Source organism: Thunnus albacares, chromosome 6 (genome assembly GCF_914725855.1).
Source record: "Thunnus albacares chromosome 6, fThuAlb1.1, whole genome shotgun sequence".
NCBI classification, from domain to species: Eukaryota; Metazoa; Chordata; class Actinopteri; order Scombriformes; family Scombridae; genus Thunnus; species Thunnus albacares.
The window spans coordinates 15,544,107-15,562,983 of record NC_058111.1 but is presented as its reverse complement, the minus strand read 5'-3'; the positions used below and the strand labels follow the sequence as shown (position 1 = coordinate 15,562,983).

The 18,877-nt window shown below is 40.1% G+C and overlaps 1 protein-coding gene across 1 annotated transcript in view; it reads right to left on the bottom strand.

Annotated features, from left to right (window-relative positions):
* LOC122984041 (protein jagged-1b) overlaps window positions 1-18,877 on the bottom strand; it is a 50,612-nt gene that overhangs the window by 13,669 nt on the left and 18,066 nt on the right. The window contains exons 3-4 of the mRNA XM_044354319.1: window positions 7,308-7,365; window positions 1,350-1,598 (exon numbers count right to left, since the gene is read on the bottom strand). Coding sequence (XP_044210254.1) covers window positions 1,350-1,598; window positions 7,308-7,365 — 307 coding nt within the window. The remainder of the gene's footprint in view (window positions 1-1,349; window positions 1,599-7,307; window positions 7,366-18,877) is intronic.

The window sequence follows — 18,877 nt, the reverse complement described above, 5'->3', positions numbered from 1 at the left end:
GAGTCACAGACAGACCTCGAATAATCCCCACACGCTGTCCAGTGAAGTTAGGTGAATTTACAGATGTGGGTCAGCATTATGAGTCTTGAAGGCTGTCAGTATTCATTGTAGATCTGCGTACAGATGTCTGCTTATTCTTTTGTCTTCTCAGGTTTTTCAGTACTCTGCCAAAAGTGTGAATGGTTTTGAAATGTGAGGAAATCCACATGGTTGGTCCTCAGTTCATTAAAGGGCTGTGTGAGGGCTACGGCTTGGTTTCAGGGTTAGTGCATTCAGTGTAGTTAGAAACACAACACAACCACTAATTAACAAAGACAACACTAGTCGATATTTTTCTTATTAAGTTCAAAGTCCAGTTTTTGGAACAGCTCTTTATCATAATAACAGTTTTAAAAGGCTTCAGAGGCCAACATCAAACAGGAAAACAAGGACACCCTCATGGAAAAACTCTTTCAGAAATCTTGGAAAGGATCACAGAAGAGGAAACCCCCTTCCAGAGCTAGTAGCAAAACAAGAAATATCATCTTGAGGTGAATGACTATAAAATATTTTTTACTTTTGAAAGGACAGAATAATGTGTAATTTCATAACTGATTTTCAAAAATCAACTTAACAGTTTCTGGCAACATTTTCTGAAACAGATGTGCATCAATTTGGAGTGAAACAGTGTAAAAGATTTAGCATCAGAGACAAAAATGATGAGTAAACAGTGTTATAGGACCACATGAGTGAAATCACACACAGATTTCACATTGTTGTGTTTCAGAAAGTTTTATGCTTTTTCTTACCTTTCCAGGCATCTAATGGTTTCCATTCATTTATGTCATTTCATTTCATTCATACTGTATGAAAGTCAATTAGTAGACTTGTGAAACATGTTTAAATGGTGTAATTGACCACAGTAAACATCCAGGCTTTATTTATTATGGTCAGATTTACATTATTGTTAAAAGGTAAGTCATTACCATGCAACTTTAATGTAATATTGACCAATTTTGATGAAAATTTGATATTAATTGTGGTAAATTACACAACTCAAGCAAGTTTCAAGCGTCTGCTAGTTGATTTAAATGCCACACTGAAATGAATGGCAACAAAAGTCTGCCTGAAATGTAAAATGTAACACTGTTCTGGTTTTTTAGGTATAAGTAAGACTAATGATCCTGGTCATTGTTTTAATCACTGTTATGCTGTGTGTAGTTCTTCAGTATTTCACAGCTTTAAATGTGACTAAGCCAATCAAAACAGACTTGAACTAATTATATTCATGATTTTTCTTTTCTAAATGTACACAGGACATGTGGTGTGATGTACTCCGACATACGGCACATTTTAATTAAATCTCTCACCCTCTTTGCACTCTACTCCCGTCCAGCCGTCCATGCAGACCTTGGAGCCACTGGGGTCACAGCTGAAGTGACCGAAGAAGTCGTCTCGGGCCCGGCAGAACTTGTTGCAGAAAGGTCCGTAGTAGTTGGAGTCGCAGCGGAAGCGGAGCCGGTACTCCAGGCTGAGAGTCCGCCCGTGGTGACGGTACGTTTGCCACTGTTCTCCAGGGTTCAACATGGAGGAGAGGAGGACACGCTCGATCAACTGGCCTGAGGGAGTAAGGGAAGACGAAAATACCTCTTTAAACTTTTAAGATTTAGATCAGAGCACACAATCCACCATTGTTTGATATTCTGTTCTTTACTGGTGGGAACTGAAGCAAAACCAGGAGCGAACAAGTGTAAAAAAAAAGAAGGAGCCATGTCCACATTATGCCGCATAATGTAGATAATAATGCTGTTAAAGTGTCAAAATACTTTTCTGTCCACACAGTTGATAGAAATTGATAGAAGAATGCTTCGACCTGCATTAATTTGTTTTTTTGGGGGGGGGGGGGTTTATGCTAACAGTCGCTTAACTACACAAGCAGCTGACACGGAGCATCACTGGCATTCATTTGAAGTAGTTTTTCTTACAAATTATGAATGTAAGTCCAATATTCATGATCTTTTTAGATGTGACTTGGTCTCCACTAACCCTGGGAAAGTTTTCTTGCTCATTAGCCGCTAAATGTAGCATTAATGCTCCATTATGCTCACCAGTTAGGTGCTAACTTTATCTGCTTTTTGGTGCTGGGCAGGTTTTTTCTTTTTTCTGTTTTTCCTCCATCCAGAAAAGTTCTGAGACTTGTAGAGTAAATGCCAAGGCTGAGGAACACCACTCTTCAAAAAGATATTCCCTCATTTGGTGTTTTGATGACGGTGGTGGAGAGCGATGTCTAACACGTCAGTCCAAAATCTTCCACAGGTGTTCAACTGGGTTGAGATCTGGTGACTGTGAAGGCCATAGCATATGAGTCACATAATTTTCATACTCATCAAACCATCGAGGCGTTGTCATCCTGGAAGAGACCACTCCCATCAGGATAGAAATGTTTCATCACAGGATAAAGGAGATGACTCAGAACAACTTTGTATTGATTTGCAGTGATCCTTCCCTCTCAGAGGACAAATGGATCCAAACCATGCCAGCAAAATGCCACCCACAGCATAAGAGAGCCACCAGATCCCCTCACTGTAGGGGTCGAGCATTCAGACCTGTACCGGTTTTTCCTTTAAGTTGTCATCCATCTGTATGTGGCTACAGCGCAGATCAAATGATAATCAAATGTCCTTCAGAAGGGTTTGTTTGCCTCGTCCACATGACAACACAACATGGCATTTTGTATTTTCCAAAAAATACTGAAATTTCATTGTGGATGGAAGCCAAATAAGGTGCATTTTCTGAATCTCTTATGTCTCTCTAAATATCTTTTAATCTACAGATTCTCCAGAATTTATTGGGTGCATTCATCAACATCACAGCACTTGATCAGACAGCGAGGACCTGAGCAGAGAACTGAAAATCTGTTCCAGTATAAATACATAAATACAGACACAAGGGACAACTAGTAGTAGTAGTAGACTAAAGAAAGGGGGTCAGTGTCCGCAGAGAGGTGAGGGGGCAGCCTAAACACCAGAGAGGGCCAGACGAGGCCCAGGGCAACGCCGGGCCAGCGGCTGCTGCTCCTAAACCCCAGAGGGGATTTCCCAGAGGCACTGTCATCCCCAACTCAGTTATAATCCTCACTGACAGGGTATTAACACTCACAAAGCACCGAGAATATGTGTGTGCATGTCTCAATGTATGCATGGGTGTATTTAAGAGATGGTGGCCGGGATAAGGGGAAAGATTGCAAGATAGCAACGCAGAAAGGGAAAGTTTGTTGGATGGAGGGAGCAATGGAGAGAGGGAGGATGTACAGTGGTCTGTGTGTGTGTGTGTGTGTGCGTGTGTGCGTGTGTGTGTGTGCATGTGTGTGTGTGTGTGTGTGTGTGTGTGAGTGAGACAGACAGAGGCAAACAGAGCCAAAGAGGAAGGGAGGCAGCTATTAGTGCACACACATAACAAACCGCCTGATGGAGAGATGAGATCACCGTGGTTTGCACAAAGGAATGAAAACAGGGGCACATATTGGCCCGTGTGTGTGTGTGTGTGTGTGTGTGTGTATGTGTGTGTGTGTGTGTGTGTGTGTGTGTGTGTGTGTGTGTGTGTGAGTGTGTGTTTAAGGGGAATGGGAACAGAGCGGACATGGAGTGCCCTGCTAGCTCAGCCGTTGCCCCATTCCTCCACTGGCCTCTGCCTGTAGTCAAATCTGAATGTTGGTTTTCCAAACACTCATCACACTACTGCAGTGCATTGTGGGTTTTTCATTATTTTATGACTCTGGCAAGTTAAAGGGCTAATTTCATCATCACCATTTCTCTGCCAGAAAAGAAGAACATAAGAGGCGAGAGGAGAGTGAAGAAAAATAACCACATTATGATCCAGCGCAGCAGGGAAGGTGTATAACAGAGTCTGATTTCCTCTCTAATGTGATTAGATGAGATGGCACAATAACAAGTGAGCACAAGGGGAGCGAGACAGAGGGAAACCGAGAGAAAGAGAGGAAGAGAGAAGCTCAAATATTAGACGGCAAAAACAGCAGAAACAAGAGAAGAAGCCTTAAGCTGCTTTTGAAATCACACTTTAGAGAAAAGCAAACACACAGTAAGCAGCAGACACACGGGGATTGTGTCTGCAGGTAGCGAGAACACTTAAATCTCTTTTTCTGGCCTCTGGTGATTGTCCCCCACTGACTGGTATTAGCTGTGAAGTGCTTGCCCTTGACAGTGGCTGAGAAAACACCGCAGGAGAGAAAAAAACACCTCCTTTTGACTTGCTATTCCATATCACCAGAACCAACAAATCAATAGACCTATGGAAACCAATTGATCAGCTGAATGGTGGTCACATCTCTCCACTATTTGATGTATGTGGGTGATTCTCAGGGTAGTTTTATTTTTGGTAGGCTGTTCCAATGAACTTATTCTCATTTGGATAAAAGCACTAAGTCTAAACATGTGTCTTGAATTTTATAGACGAGCTGGTTTGGATTAGAAAGCTTCTAATATTGAATTTCACTTCCTCTCTCAAAGCGGTGGCGTCAGTTTTGTGGCTGTGAGTGCTATTTCAATACAGTTGAAACATGGGTGAACGCAGCAGCAAAATATGCAGAGAGACGGAAAGAAGAAAAAAGAGCAACTGTTGCTGTTAATTCCAGTTTATTACAGCACTGTGTTCACAGATTTAATAACTGAAATCTGGGGAACAAGGCGACATTGTTTCAAAATATTTGCAACATGCAAACCGCTCAAAACGATCACCATACTTGCATGGAAAGTCCTGAGGGACTCCCAAATTGATCTCCCTTTTGTGAGCGGCGTTCATTTATGTATCCATTTTGGGATTGATTGATTAATGGGTAAATTAATGGATTTCAATATATTAAGGTATTCTTAAGCATTAATATGCATGGTTTAAACATTGTAATTGCAGGAAACATTATATGTACACATTAATCTGTACCTTATAAAAGGAACTTACATTTTAAATTCAGCGGTTCACACCATGCATGGGGATAATTAAAGGATAGATTAAGGGATTTGGATAAAACAAGATCAAGGTTGGAGCACGGGGGAGATCATGCCTTTGCAGTTGTGGCCCCCAGACTCTGGAGCGAGTTGCCTCTGCATGTCAGGCTCGCCCCTACACTGCCTGTTAAATCCCGTCTTAAAACACATCTTTATTCCTTGGCTTCAAGAGAGTTGCTTTTCTTTGTCTTTTTGTGTGTAAAACTGTGTTTTTATTGTGTTGTTTTATGGCTTTTGCTATTTTGACTGTACAGCACTTTGGTCAACTATTGTTGTTTTTAAATGTGCTTTATACATAACTTTGACTTGACTAGATAAACTAATGGATTTTTAATGGATTATTTGGACAGTTTAATTGGGTTTAAGGGGTAAAACCCTCTTAAAATGGTGCAAAAACCATGAAATGACCGCCCCTTAATTTATACCTTAAAAGACCTCAATTTCTTATTAAGGGGAAAATTCAGGGGTGGTTTTCGACCAAAACCCATGAAAACCACCACTTGAACTAATACTATATTTAGTTCAAACTGAGTTAAGACCAGAATAGCACTTTTTGACATCTGTTTTACCACATGGAAATATACAGAAATATAAAATGTCTGTGAAAACAGCATGTAAGTGGTAACTTCAAAACAAAGCTAACAGCCAAATAAAACCACATTAACAGCCAGCTAGACAGTTGGTGAGCACGCCACAGCTAGCCTCAGCTAAAGCTAAATTACTCACTGTTTTTTTAAAGCTTCAATCTGCAATTTTTTTTTTTCTTCCTGTGGTGAACCAACATCTTGATAATTCATTTGTAAAACTAGATTAGGCACTAGATAAATCCAGTCATAATGGATAAATGTGTCCATAAAAGTCCTGCTACAAGCTAACTAGTTTAGCAGAGCACTAGCTTGTTACTCTAGTAGAGTATTCCATTACTATAAGCTATTAACTAATAAAATAAATAATAAATAACATTTTTTATGACAAACTGGCTCTGAATGACAAGAAAGCTGAAGAAAAGTTCATTTTTAGATGCTTTCCCTTTGGAATTATGGTTTATTCTGATGATTTACTTATATGTACAAAGAGCCGTAGAAATGAAGATTTGCAAACTTTCTATCTGTTGTGCAGTTGGTGACAAGCCTGAAAACTATAAAACCTGTTGTTTCTCAACTTTTTTCTCAGCTGCTGCTCTCTGACTCTGTAGGGCAGTGATGTCGTGGGAGCAAACAGTTTCACTAACTGACCCAATGACCCATCGGACTAATTTGCAGCCATTTTGGCACATTTCCAGATCTCAGCAATTACTTTGCTAGGTAAAATATTACAACCAATAGAAATGAAGACCCAAATTGCGATCAACCAGCGTGCATTAACACTAGCTACATTTCATTTAAACAAAACTCAGCGAAGGTCATACTGTATTCAATGAACACAGTGTTTTCTCACTATTCCCAAGGACTGTTTCAGAGGCACAGACGTGCTCGGTAATCCTTTCTGATTAGCAGCAGGGCCCTGTAAGTCCATTCAGACTGCTGCAGGATGCCCGTGTTTGGGCTGAACTAAGCTGCCGGCCTAGTGAACGGCTTTAGACCCAATGTAAGGGCTGTCAGGAGCTCAGGTGGAAACGGAAGATAATGCAAACAAGATGTAAGAGCAGCGCTGGAGGGCAGAAGGAAGGAGAGATGGAAGAGGACAGCAGAGAGGAACACAGACAAGGATCACTGGTGCGGTTCCCAGTTTCTTATTATCTCAACCATCTTTTGGACGAGACTGTGGTCCCTACAATGGCTGAGAGGGAGGTAGAGGATGGTGGGATGAAAGAGAAGACTGTGGTATGACAGGAATGAGGAAGGCATAGGAACATCTGTCTCCATGTGAGTGTGTGTGTGTGTGTGTGTGTGTGTGTGTGTGTGTGTGTGTGTGTGTGTGTGTGTGTTATACTTTTTATAGCATGCAGCTCACATTCCCTGTCATGGAGCTTTTCCTGGTTATGAGGAGAAGCAACAAGGAGACAAGCAGGAAATTAAAGGGTCTGGATAAAAGACCCTCTAACCTCGTACGATCACAGGCACAAAGACACAAAGGATATTTTCACATTGTTTTACCATGTTGAACCATATGTACTTGTAAATGAGCACTCATGTGTTGTTTCCCCCCATGTTGAAAACTTAACGTATAGATACATGTTCGAGTTCATACAAACTGTACACATTAAAAACAGCCACACATCTCTTTTTTTTAATGTCGCTTTCTTGTGGGAAAATGTTATTCCTTTTCTTTTACATTCCCGTCTACACACGGATGAAAAGGCTTCACCTGATTCTGACGTGTCATTGTCGTAGTCCAGAGCCTCCAACACCAGAGAGAAGGATTTCTGTGGAAAAAACAGAGAAAAAAGCGGTCAAAATGTGCCAAAAAAATCAGTTTCTGAGTTTAATATCACATAAAACAACAAAGATGAATTCTGTCCTCCCTTTCAGTCTCTTCTGCTGTCTCACTATTGTTCTGTGTGTGCAGTATGTGGTTGATTTTGGACACTATTGGTGTACATGTGCCTGGTAACTACATATGTTTTAACTTTAAACAAGCTAAGTCCACAAATAATAATTATGAATTTATGATCCAGCTCTGTCAGATGAAGGAGACCCCCCAGAGACCCATTTCAGAGCCTTTACATATTTCCCATGATCTGTTTTGTAGCATCTCTAACATTCCTGATGTTGTTCTTGTAAAGGCCAAAGAGAAGTTTTAATGTTAATATGAGATGAAAGAAGCTTTTTCTGATAAACTGTGCAAGTACCAGACGTAAATATCAGTGTGCTTGGATGTGAAGGTACATTAGTGGTACTGATATTTGGCAGCATAGGGCATGTTCACAAAAAAACAAAATGGTTTATGATTGTCAGGCTTACCAAAAAAAAAAAAAACCCAAAAACCTGCAAATGATTGATATCAGAAAAAATGAGCTTAAGAAATTTAAGTTTGTGAACATGTAGGTACATTTTGAGAATGTCTGAATAAAATCTGAGCTCAAATTATATCAAAGTGTTTTTTGAACATCTGATCACAGGTTCAAAGCAGAAAACTTCACACACTTTCTGTGACACTGACGTTACACATGCACACACACATTTAAGTTACGAGAACACATTTTATTGCCGCCTCAGCAACCATTGATTATTTCAAATCTGGATTTTTTTTCTGGAGGCAAAGACAAATTTTCTACAATCACAAATCTTTTCTACACATTCACAAACTTCAATTTCTAATGCAAAATGTTTTCACAAGTTTACAAAACACAATGTTCAAACTACAGGCTTTAAGTTATAAAGTTATATTTGATTCCATGCAGACAGTGTTTTCTCTGCACTTAAGTCTCAAAGATTGAATGTAACCCTGGTCAGTATTTGAATCATGTATACTTGTTGTAAAACATTAAAATGCCTGTATGTGTTTCTATCCTTGCCCTAAGCCTGGAAATAAAAGAACAAACATCAGAAGTGATTCACTGCCCCGACAAGCCAAGGCTGCAGCTGCATGCTGATTCAAGAAAACCTCGACCAGCAGCCCCGCAGAGAGAGACAGGGCCGTAACGTCGATGTGGTGAAGGAGGATATCCAAAAACCCCTGTTCAATTTAATGAACGCAGTTCTTGGACCGGGTCTCACGCTTTATTGTGCCCTTCTTTATTCTCTGACAAGTCCTTGCTGCCTTTACTTTACAGTCTATTTTACTGAGTCCAGATATGTATTAAAATAAAGAGGCTTATGCAGAGATAAAGTCTATAAAACTATATAACGCTATCCTGCAGAACAGTAGCAGGGGACTCGGGCATATGCTGGACATCTTCAAATGGTGACTTTGAGCTTACAGAGATATCACACTCTGGAGAGATAACAGAGGACAGGTGGAAGCATCCGATCATCCTATAGACCAGTGATGAATAATTCAGTCCGACACTTTCCCCTACAACTCTTCTACCTTCCTCTATCTCTCTCCATCCATCCCTCCCTCTGTGAAACACGCCAGCGCCTGTCATGCTAATCGTTCCACTGTGTGCATTGTGGTTGAAGCCGCTCTTATAGGGCTACGTGGATGTGTAGTCACGTCTTTGCTGTGAGAGCCAGAGGCGGGGTTGAGTGGGAGGCAGAGGAGGGAAGGTGCTGAGGGAGGAAAAAAATAGATGGGAGGCAAGTGACGGGCGCAGGAGGTGTGAGAGGTGTGATGTGATGTGAGAGAGAGCTGAGGTTAAGTGCAGGAGGTCTGCAGCAATGCTAACGATAGCCAGAGGCGAAAAGAGGTGACACGCAAGGAGCAGAAGAGAAGATGAAGGGTTGCTGCGAAGGTGCAAAATGTTAGGGAGGTGAAAATTGGTGTGGCAGAAAACACTGAGTCAGGGATTCACTTCAAATGAAGGTATATCTATCTGTAGTACAACAGAGGTGGAGATGGGATATATGGATGGGGAGGAAAAAGTGAGCGAGGTAATTGTACAGGAGAAGAAAAGCACTGGGAAAAGGGGTAGGAAGAGAAAGAGAGCATAAAGCATATAAAGGTAGAGGAGGAATGCAACAGTGAAAGATGAGGAGAAGTAATTTGTAGGACTCTCCTGGGGTTTGTCAGATTTTTCAGATACATGATAGAGGAAAGAGAACAAAGAGGTCAGAGGGAGGTGAAACTAAAAGGATGATGAGATAGAAGAGAATCAAAAGATTAAAAGACAGGAGAAAAGAAAAGGGGAGGTGATAAGATAAGAAAAACGGTAGTAGAAGGGGCGGAGGATCACACACACACACACACACACACACACACACACACACTTGCAGTACTTAGAAGTCATGGTGCTAATGAGATATACTGGGTGGCACAGGGCTCGCAGCCAGTTCATTACAGCCTGCAGATAGCAGGTAGTCCACAGATGGACCAGCTGGAGTCATTAAGCTTTGGCTTAAAACTCTCACCTGAAGAAATGTTTAGAATTCATGATTTACATCTTCACGCTGCAAGAATATATTAAATTATACTCAGTCGAACATATTCAAATTAGTTCTATACAGAATCAGGGGTGGAAGAAATGCTCACATCCCAATAATGTAAAAATACACCATTACAAGTAAATCTCTTACAGACAACTGCAACGTGACAAGAGACCCAAGGCATTCTGTATCACAAGGTTGGTTGGACTTCCTTACAGACAAGAAGATATAATCATCTCATGATATTCATCTATAATCTACTGTTGGAACTACCTCACATCTCTTCCCCCATTTAAATCTTACAGCACACGATCCGGTTACCACTTAACCTTAGGTATCTCATATGTACACTAATCTTGGCAGAACTGGTTTCGAAATAAAAATGAACTTAAAACTGACCTCAAACTAGAGTCTTTCATTCCTTTTGGAGATTTTAAAGCTTTACTATCTGATGTTTTTTATGACTCTTGTAGCTGGGTTTTTTTTTTTTTTTTTTTTTATCAATTCTTTGTTGATTGTGACCATCTGGCCTCAGTTGTGTCGTTTCTGTTTGCTGATTGTGTGCTTGTCTGATTATAAATGTTTCTTGTTCTCACGTCTCTCTCATGAAAAACGAGATCTCAATCTCGACAAGACTACCTGATTAAATCAAGATGAAATAAAAAATAAAATAATCTTTGACAATGTATTCTATTTTATAAGATGATTGTGTTCGTTTTTTTTTAATCTAAAATCTAAAATCTGAAAAGTAACTAGTAAATACAGCTGTCAGATGAATGTAGTAATATTTCCCTCTAAAATACAGTGGAGTAACATACAGTAGAGTAAAATTGTACTGAAGTAAAGTACACAGCTACTTAGTTACTTTCCACTGCTGTACAGAATGAATGTTACTGCATGTTTCTCCTGCAGCAGATGTAGATGTTCACTGCTACAAAATGCACACGCAGCATTACCTCACTGTTGGCCCGTTCACGGACCTCTTAGCCTTATCATCTCTCCAATCACCCTCCCTCTTCTCTCACCCTTTCTTCCATCCTCTGTATGCGCCTCTCCCTCTCTCGGTCTGCCAACTGATACGGCAGGTTAAGACCTGTGGGAAGTCCAGAGCCTTTTATCCCCCACACCCTCACCTTCTCACCCACAAACGCACACAGCCAGGTAAGTCATTGATACAGGAAGGGTGTATTTGGCAGTCAGCCCTGCTGCTAAGTTCAGGGTCTTCTATGAAAGCCTAGAGGGGTCACACTAACCATGGTTACCGAGTTGAAATCACAACAACAGCTGATAAGACTCGGAATATGTGTGTTAACAAAGTTTAAGGGAATCCGCTACAGTAAGCTCTTCCTGACAAGCTTTCCAAAACACACACACACACACACACACACACACACACACACGGACACCACAGCAAGTTGTTTTACAATCACAAAGCTTATGACGTCAAAGAGACCGGTGGCCATTAGAGAGGCCAAGGCGAGGCGGAGTGACCCTCATAGTGTGTTTAAGAAAAAACAACACGCACAGAGAGGAAAAGAAAACAGTAAACATCACAAAGTAGAGGCTGATAGGATCACAGCCAGCCATGAAGTGATATTTTTAACTTGTTCTGACACAAACAACATCCAAGTGTTATTTGTGCCATTTGTGGCGACGCCGGCCAAAGCGATGACAGCAGGGAAATGACATAATGGGACAGCTGTGTCACGGGCGTTGCTTGGCCCGGGCATTCAGAGCTGTAGCCCCAAAGATTTTTTCTTTAGCCCCAAATAATTCTCCTCTTTGAGTGGTTCGTCAGTAAAGAAGACGACAGTGTTGTAATTTTGTATCTTCAGTGAACAGAAAGACCAATCAGGGAGGGTTTACAGGAAATAAGTGGAAATACTTATGTCTTATTGGCTGATAGGTCTCTGTAAATTCTTCAATTGATGGGGTTACTATGCCAACGCTAGTTCACACAATCAGTCAGTATGAGGAAAAAAATGGATATACCAAGATTTTTTACAGTGGCAGTGGCACAAACATCCCCTCATGCTGAACCAGGAACACAAGGTGTGTAAATAATAATAAATACGTGAACATGATATGAGCACAGCATAAGTCATTTACAGCTAACGTACTTTATCAATGAAAGGTTAGTTGCACCACCCCTTGGCTAGCAACACCAAAATAGCCTAGTCTCGTGTTAGATAGCCAAAAAGTTTTATATATTATAAGTTTAGTAGTCCTACAAACAGTGATAACACCCAAGGCAAGTTTTATGAGCAATCCAACTTTTTTTTTTTTTGATTATGTCATACATTGACAGCTAAATTACCACAGCTTCCAGAAAACAAAACAAAACAAAACAAGAATTTATTTTCTTTCTTTCTACTTACAAATAAATTCAGTCATTTCATTTAATCTTAACCTTATGTCTGTCTCTCTTCTTATATTGCAGCCTGGACAAGTTGGGTTGTAACAATACTGAAGTAGGTAAAAATTTAACAAGATAATATAATTTTAAAAAGACAGAATTCAGTCATTGTCTTCATTTTTCCTCAGGTAACAATATTTTCTCATGTTTTACTAGCTGCACCATTATGGTTCATATTAAGTAGGTCCATCAGTGATAATTTTGCTTTTGTTTTTGTTTTAATAGCCTTTAGTAGTAGTCTTTCATCAACTATTTACATATTTGTGTGTGTATGCTTTGCTATCATATTGTTATTTATTGTGCTATTGTTAACTTGATGTCATTGTAAACGAAGGCAACCTGAAATGAGTGGCTGGAATATTCACATGCAGATTATATGGTGAATCAAATCCAAACCCCTCCTTCCTTCTCCAATTTTCACATTTTTTAAGGAATGTGTAACCCTCACATGCAAGAAAAAAATGCATGGAAACGAAAAGTTTTTTGATGGAGGAGAATCTGGGCTCAGCCTCTGATGGTTAACAGTTCAGCCAACGCCCCTGAGCTGTGTCTCGTGCACTGCAGTGTGTGTGTGTGTGTGTGTGTGTGTGTGTGTGTGTACTGATCATTTTAGAAGAGATGGAAGCTTGGCTTGACAGTGGACAACAAGCCCTCAGTGATAAGAAACAATATTAAAAAATGACAAGTATTATTTTATCTTTATCTTCTCACTGTTGACAGCTGAAATGAAAAAAGTAAGATCTGAACCTCACAATGAAACAAGAGTCTGTGAGGCTGTACTTAAAGGGGACGTATCATGTACATTTCCAAATTCAAATTCAAATTCAAATTCAAATTCAAATTCAAATTCAAATTCAAATTTCCAGGTCTATATTTATATTCTGGGGCTCTCTATCCTATACTAACTCTTTATGCAGCCCCTCAGTTCAGCCTCTGTCTGAAATAGGCCGTTTTAGCTCCTGTCTCTTTAACACCCCCCTCCCGAGGAGCCCACTCTGTTCTGATTGGTCAGCTCATACATAATGAACCGTAATAGTAGGATTTCACTTCCTTTTCTCATTCTCTACTCAAAATGTTAACTTCTCAAATATACAAGTGAACAACACAAACAACCTTACCAAGAAAGGCTGTAGGTACATATCAACAATCTGATGTCATCACAAGGAGGAAGTAGAGGTAACGTTGCAAAACGAGCATTCAGAGCAGGTCTGGACTTTTGACTTGCAGGAAGAATTTTACATATATTCACCTCAAGTTTTGGACCTTTGACTATGTTTAAGATAGATATCCAACATCATAACAGTATAAGAACAGCAGAAAATCCCCATAAGCATGATATGTCTCCTTTAAGCACAGAAGTGCTTCTACCGAATGCTAATATGTACACAATGATAACGTTAACATGCTGATGTTTAGTAGGTATAAGCTTCACCCTGTTAGCATTTGTCTATTAGCACTGAAGACAGAGTACGGCTGAGGCTGATTTAGTTAAAAGCACCAGTTATTCTTTCCTATCAATCTGTCCATCATTGCTTTGCTAAATCTCGCCAACATGAATCTTTATAACCTTTCGAGCATCAGAGCACTCTTGTTTCTTTATGGTGCCAAAATTAATCACACTCATGGGCCTTTTTCACTGCAGACATTTTGACAGGTGGAACTAATAATCAATGATGTCTCTTCTCCAGCAAATAATGTAATGCAATGCAGCAAATTATTGTTTATTATTTACTCCTGTGTTCAACAAGTCAAAATATCTGCTGCTGACAGTTTTATATTTTAGTTTTACTTCTGGTTTTTGCCTTACGGTCCCTGGTTTTTCAGACAGAAACTGAAGCTCCACGTCGACTCAGCAGCATTGTTTCCTGAACCCTGAAAAAGAGCAGTTGTGTGTCGTTGGACCATGAATTAAATTCTGGGGTACATATTTAGATAGTTTAATTATTTATTGAGGAAATAAATATAAACTGAACAAGATAACTCCTCCTCCTTCCTGTTTAAACAGCACATAGTCTACCAAAAACTGTTTATAGTTTTACGTAACTGAGATTTGAGACTTATCAGTATTTCAATGTACTTTTATAACATAGTGTATTTTTTTTTTGGATGTGTCCAAATATGAATCTGGTCACAAATGAGCAGATACACGTACATACAGTCAGATAATTGGAAGGACACAGCTTTAGTCACCAGATGTGAAAGTACATTTTTTAATCTGCAAGTGGATATTTCTTGCACAACATTTTTTCATGTGTTTATCTGAATCACTTCCACTCTGCAGCATTATGGATTGTTTTCTTTGCAACATCTGAGTCCAATATCTCTGCAGGTTCAGGTCAGTGACTGTGTCTCCTGTACAGAAACAACTCATTATCAGTCACATCTCGCTCTGATTGTTGTCAGTCATGACCTGCGCTGACGGTCTGAGTTTGGCGAATTGCCTGAGAGAACAGGGGTTTCCCAAAAAGCAAAAAAAAAAAAAAGCAAACATCAAAATAACTGAATTATAAATCATCCCTTCCCTCAGGCTGTAAGCTGTCTGGTCGTCTGGCCCTGTCCCTTTGCCTCCAGCCTCACACCAGTCTAGCAGCGTTAAAGCTCAGGATTAGAGCGACTAGAGCGGATGATGCTAATTCAAACCACTGTGCAGACATTTGTGATGGCGTGCTTCTAATTCTATTAAATTAAAGTTAAAAGAAATCAACCTTGTTTTCTACACTCAAAAATCCTGCCACTGCTCTGATTCACCTCTTACTCTATCAGTGCCCCCCTCTCTCTCCCCACTGTCATCCCTCCCTCCATCGCTCCCCCTCTCTCTCTCTCTCTCTCTCTCTCTCTCTCTCTCTCTCTCTCAGACATGGGCAGGGTAGGATATCCCGACAAAGCCAGGCTGTACAAACACAGCTCTACGACAGGAAGAACTCCCAGCCCTGAGAGAGGAATTTCCCCTCAGAGCTCACACACTAATGCATACATACTTACACGCACACACACACACAAGCAGACAACCGCATGCTCATGTACACGCAATTCAGACACACACAGGCATCCATTATTACACTGGTGGAAATCTCTATTTTTCCATGTATAGTAAAACTCTCTCATTCAGCCTTGATTTGCTTTAATCAGTCGAAAACATCTACCTGCTACAGAGGCCCAAAACTGACTAAATGTAGTAAAGTCAAAACTGTAGCTGAATACATCAATACATTATTTTGTATTTAAATGATTGAGATAGAGAGTAAAAACAAATATAAAGCTTTATACTTTTCCTCTAACATCCAATCAGTAATAAAGAAAAAGCTTTTTATTTTTTGTTTTACTACCAATCAAGATAAAGTAAATTAGCATGTAATAAATTCTTCTATTCTCCTTCTATTTATCTTTCATAAGCACTTGTTTCTTTGTTTTGGTGTTTTTTTGGGGGAAGGGGGGGTATCAATTTGTTTCTACATTATAGAAAAAATTAAAAGCATGTCCATATGACGCAATAAAGTAATAAATCATGATTTTTATATTAATTAATATGAATATTTTTTAAGGAAGAACAAAATAATGTTATTGCTCAATTCTTCGCAGTAGGGTGTGAGTGTTTGTATGCGTGCTTCACTTTACATGGGTGTGATTTTATGTAATGATGCTTTTACTAAGATTAGTTCAGAAAATACAAAAAATCATTTATCTATTCTCATGTTCCCCTCTTAATATTTCCTTTCCTTTCCACATGTCTAATTTTCCTCAAGCTTGCAGTGTACATGACAGTGAGATGGGCGTGTCTATGTATTATTGATTAATGTAATCAGTGACCTTCAAATCCTCTTTTTTAATGTTTTACTGCATTTTGAATTTCTATATGAAATGTGTAAAAAACTTGCCTTGTCTTATACTGTTTTTTGTCTCTTTTGGGGCTCTGTAACCATTCAAACATTAGTAATCATGATTGATAATCAGGTGCCTGTTTGTTTCACAGATCTGCACTAAAAAAAAACATAAAATAAAACCTGCATGATTAAGCAAATGCACTTAAGCTTTTCTGCACATATAAAACATCCATCAGCACTGCAAGCAGGAGACTAATTGAAAATTAAACTCACACTGCGTGCATGACGGAGAAAATTAAATCAACAGCAAATGTTTCCCTCAACTTTTAATATTCATAATCTGATCTGCAGCTGAACCTTCGCTGTTTATCACACATCTGCCAACTCTCACCCTCAGTATCTGAAGGCTAAGATAATTACAGACACACACATGTACAAACACAGCGGACACCTCACACACACACACACACACACACACACACACACACACACACACACACACAAACATACTAATGGTTGTCATGACAGCAGCTGTTCCTGAGCCGGACTGGGTGGCTCACACCTCACCTGCGCTACAAATTAGTAGTGGAGGTAACCACAGTAACAATGCTATTACTATTCCAGCGGCAAAGCTCTGAGTTTACATCATGTCAAAACAGGTACAGACAGTAAAAAATGAAAGTCTGTGGATGTTGCAACACATCGTTAGTTTCATGTTATCTGTGTGAGAGTGTGTAGTGGTAAAAGAGCTGAAAAGCTACTGGACTTCAGATTGATTTCCACTCCACTGAAGACTAAAATAAAATATTATCTGGCCACTGAGACCCCCTGAAGACCCGCAATCTAAGCAGCTTCTTGTCAACATGATTATTGTGTTATTGATTGATTCTTGGCTTACAATAGCAAAGAAAAAAAATCAATCTCTTTGGATCAAAAAGTGGCTAGTGTACAGGAGAGAAAGAGATGGTGTTGCAGTGGCTAATCTGTGAATTTTAAAAGTCACCAAAGATATTAATGAATGCCTGCCATCGCCCAGCCCTCAGGTGGAAAACGCACACACACACACACACACACACATACACTGCAGTGCATGAAACGTGGAATTAGACCCCCGGTGTGCAGCCGTCCACCCCACCTTGCTCCCATGACCCCCTCCCTATAATTACACGTCTCTGTTCTTACATTCTTGATGTTTCCTGTTTTTCTTTCATTCTGGAGATAATTAGCATCATACTTTATCTTCCCTATACTCCACCCTCACTCACTTTCCATCTGCACACCACCTTCTTCTCATCTCTCTGTCTTCCTTCAAAGTCAGTCAGTAGCAGAAGAAGAACTCAAATCCTTTATTCAAGTTATGTAAAAATACTCTGTTACAAGTGAAAGTCCACTCAAGTAAGGTCAATAAAAGTATCAAAAGTAGAGTGTACTGGTTCTGCACAGACATGGCCCCTGTGACCAGTGTATTATTACATTTTTAGATTGTTAATGCTGCATCAGTGCATAAGTAGTATTTTACTGCTGGACGAGGTGGAGCTGGTTAATCTGCCTTAAATACAGTTCACAATCTAGAGGGTCACCAGATAAATCTGAGGGGTCGTGAGATGATAAATGGGGTAGGAAAGAAGAAAAAACAATGTTCTGCTACACAAATTTGTTTTCATTGTTTGGGATTTTTCTCTAATCTTTGCTGTTTTTGTTGAATATTAGATCATTTATTACAACTTCAACAATTAGACGATTAATCAATTAGTTTCCAAATATTAAATTAATCACAGAAGAACAGTACTTGAGTGAATGTTCTTTCCACCACTGTCTGTCCCTCTCTGCATCCTCGCTCCCTCGCTGTCTGTCTGACAGTCACATTCCTGTAGGGTTAATTGGCTTAAACTAAACTATGCGAATACTTCAAACGTAGTGGAACAACAGAGGCCTCTTGACACGAGGTGCCCCCCCCCATCCTCCATGTTGCCCTGGCTCATCTCCATCCTGTCTACCATCATCTCTCCCCCTTCTTTACCTCCTGCTGCTGATGATTCTCTCAACGGTGTGAGTAAGCCGCTATGACACACAAACACACACCTCCCTGTCTACATTTACACCCCCACCCAAAACACCTGTGTCCCACTCTGAGATCATCAGCAGTCCACCCTGCTTCCTCTTCTCCCCTTATCTGACTCTCACTTCCGTTTTCTTTACTCGGTCTCCCCTCTGCAGTGCTTACATCAACTTTACCCTTTTGCCCATTAATCTAAACTCTCTCTACCACCCTCCACCCCTTCCTCACATCCCCCCTTCTCAACCCAGACTGACTACCCTCAACCCACCGCCCCCCGCCCCCCTCCTCTCCGACGTCCGCAGGAAATTACCTTGTCTAGCCGCTGAACGCTTCACATCCACGGCTGCACTTAGAAAGAGGCATAACAAGGGAGAAAATAGAACAAGACGGGGAGCGCTGTGGTGTGTGTGCGTTTACAGCATAGTGTGTGCTAGTGTGTGTGTTTTTGTTCTCAGATTACTAAAGTCTTGGTGAACAAATAGCTTCGCAAAAATAGAAAAAATAGGAAATTAAGTGGTACAAATAAGGGATATTTTACTGGACTTTTCTTCTTTAAGAGCTGATTTGGGAGAATAATGGTGGGATTTCTGGGGTTTAGGGGTACAATTAAGATT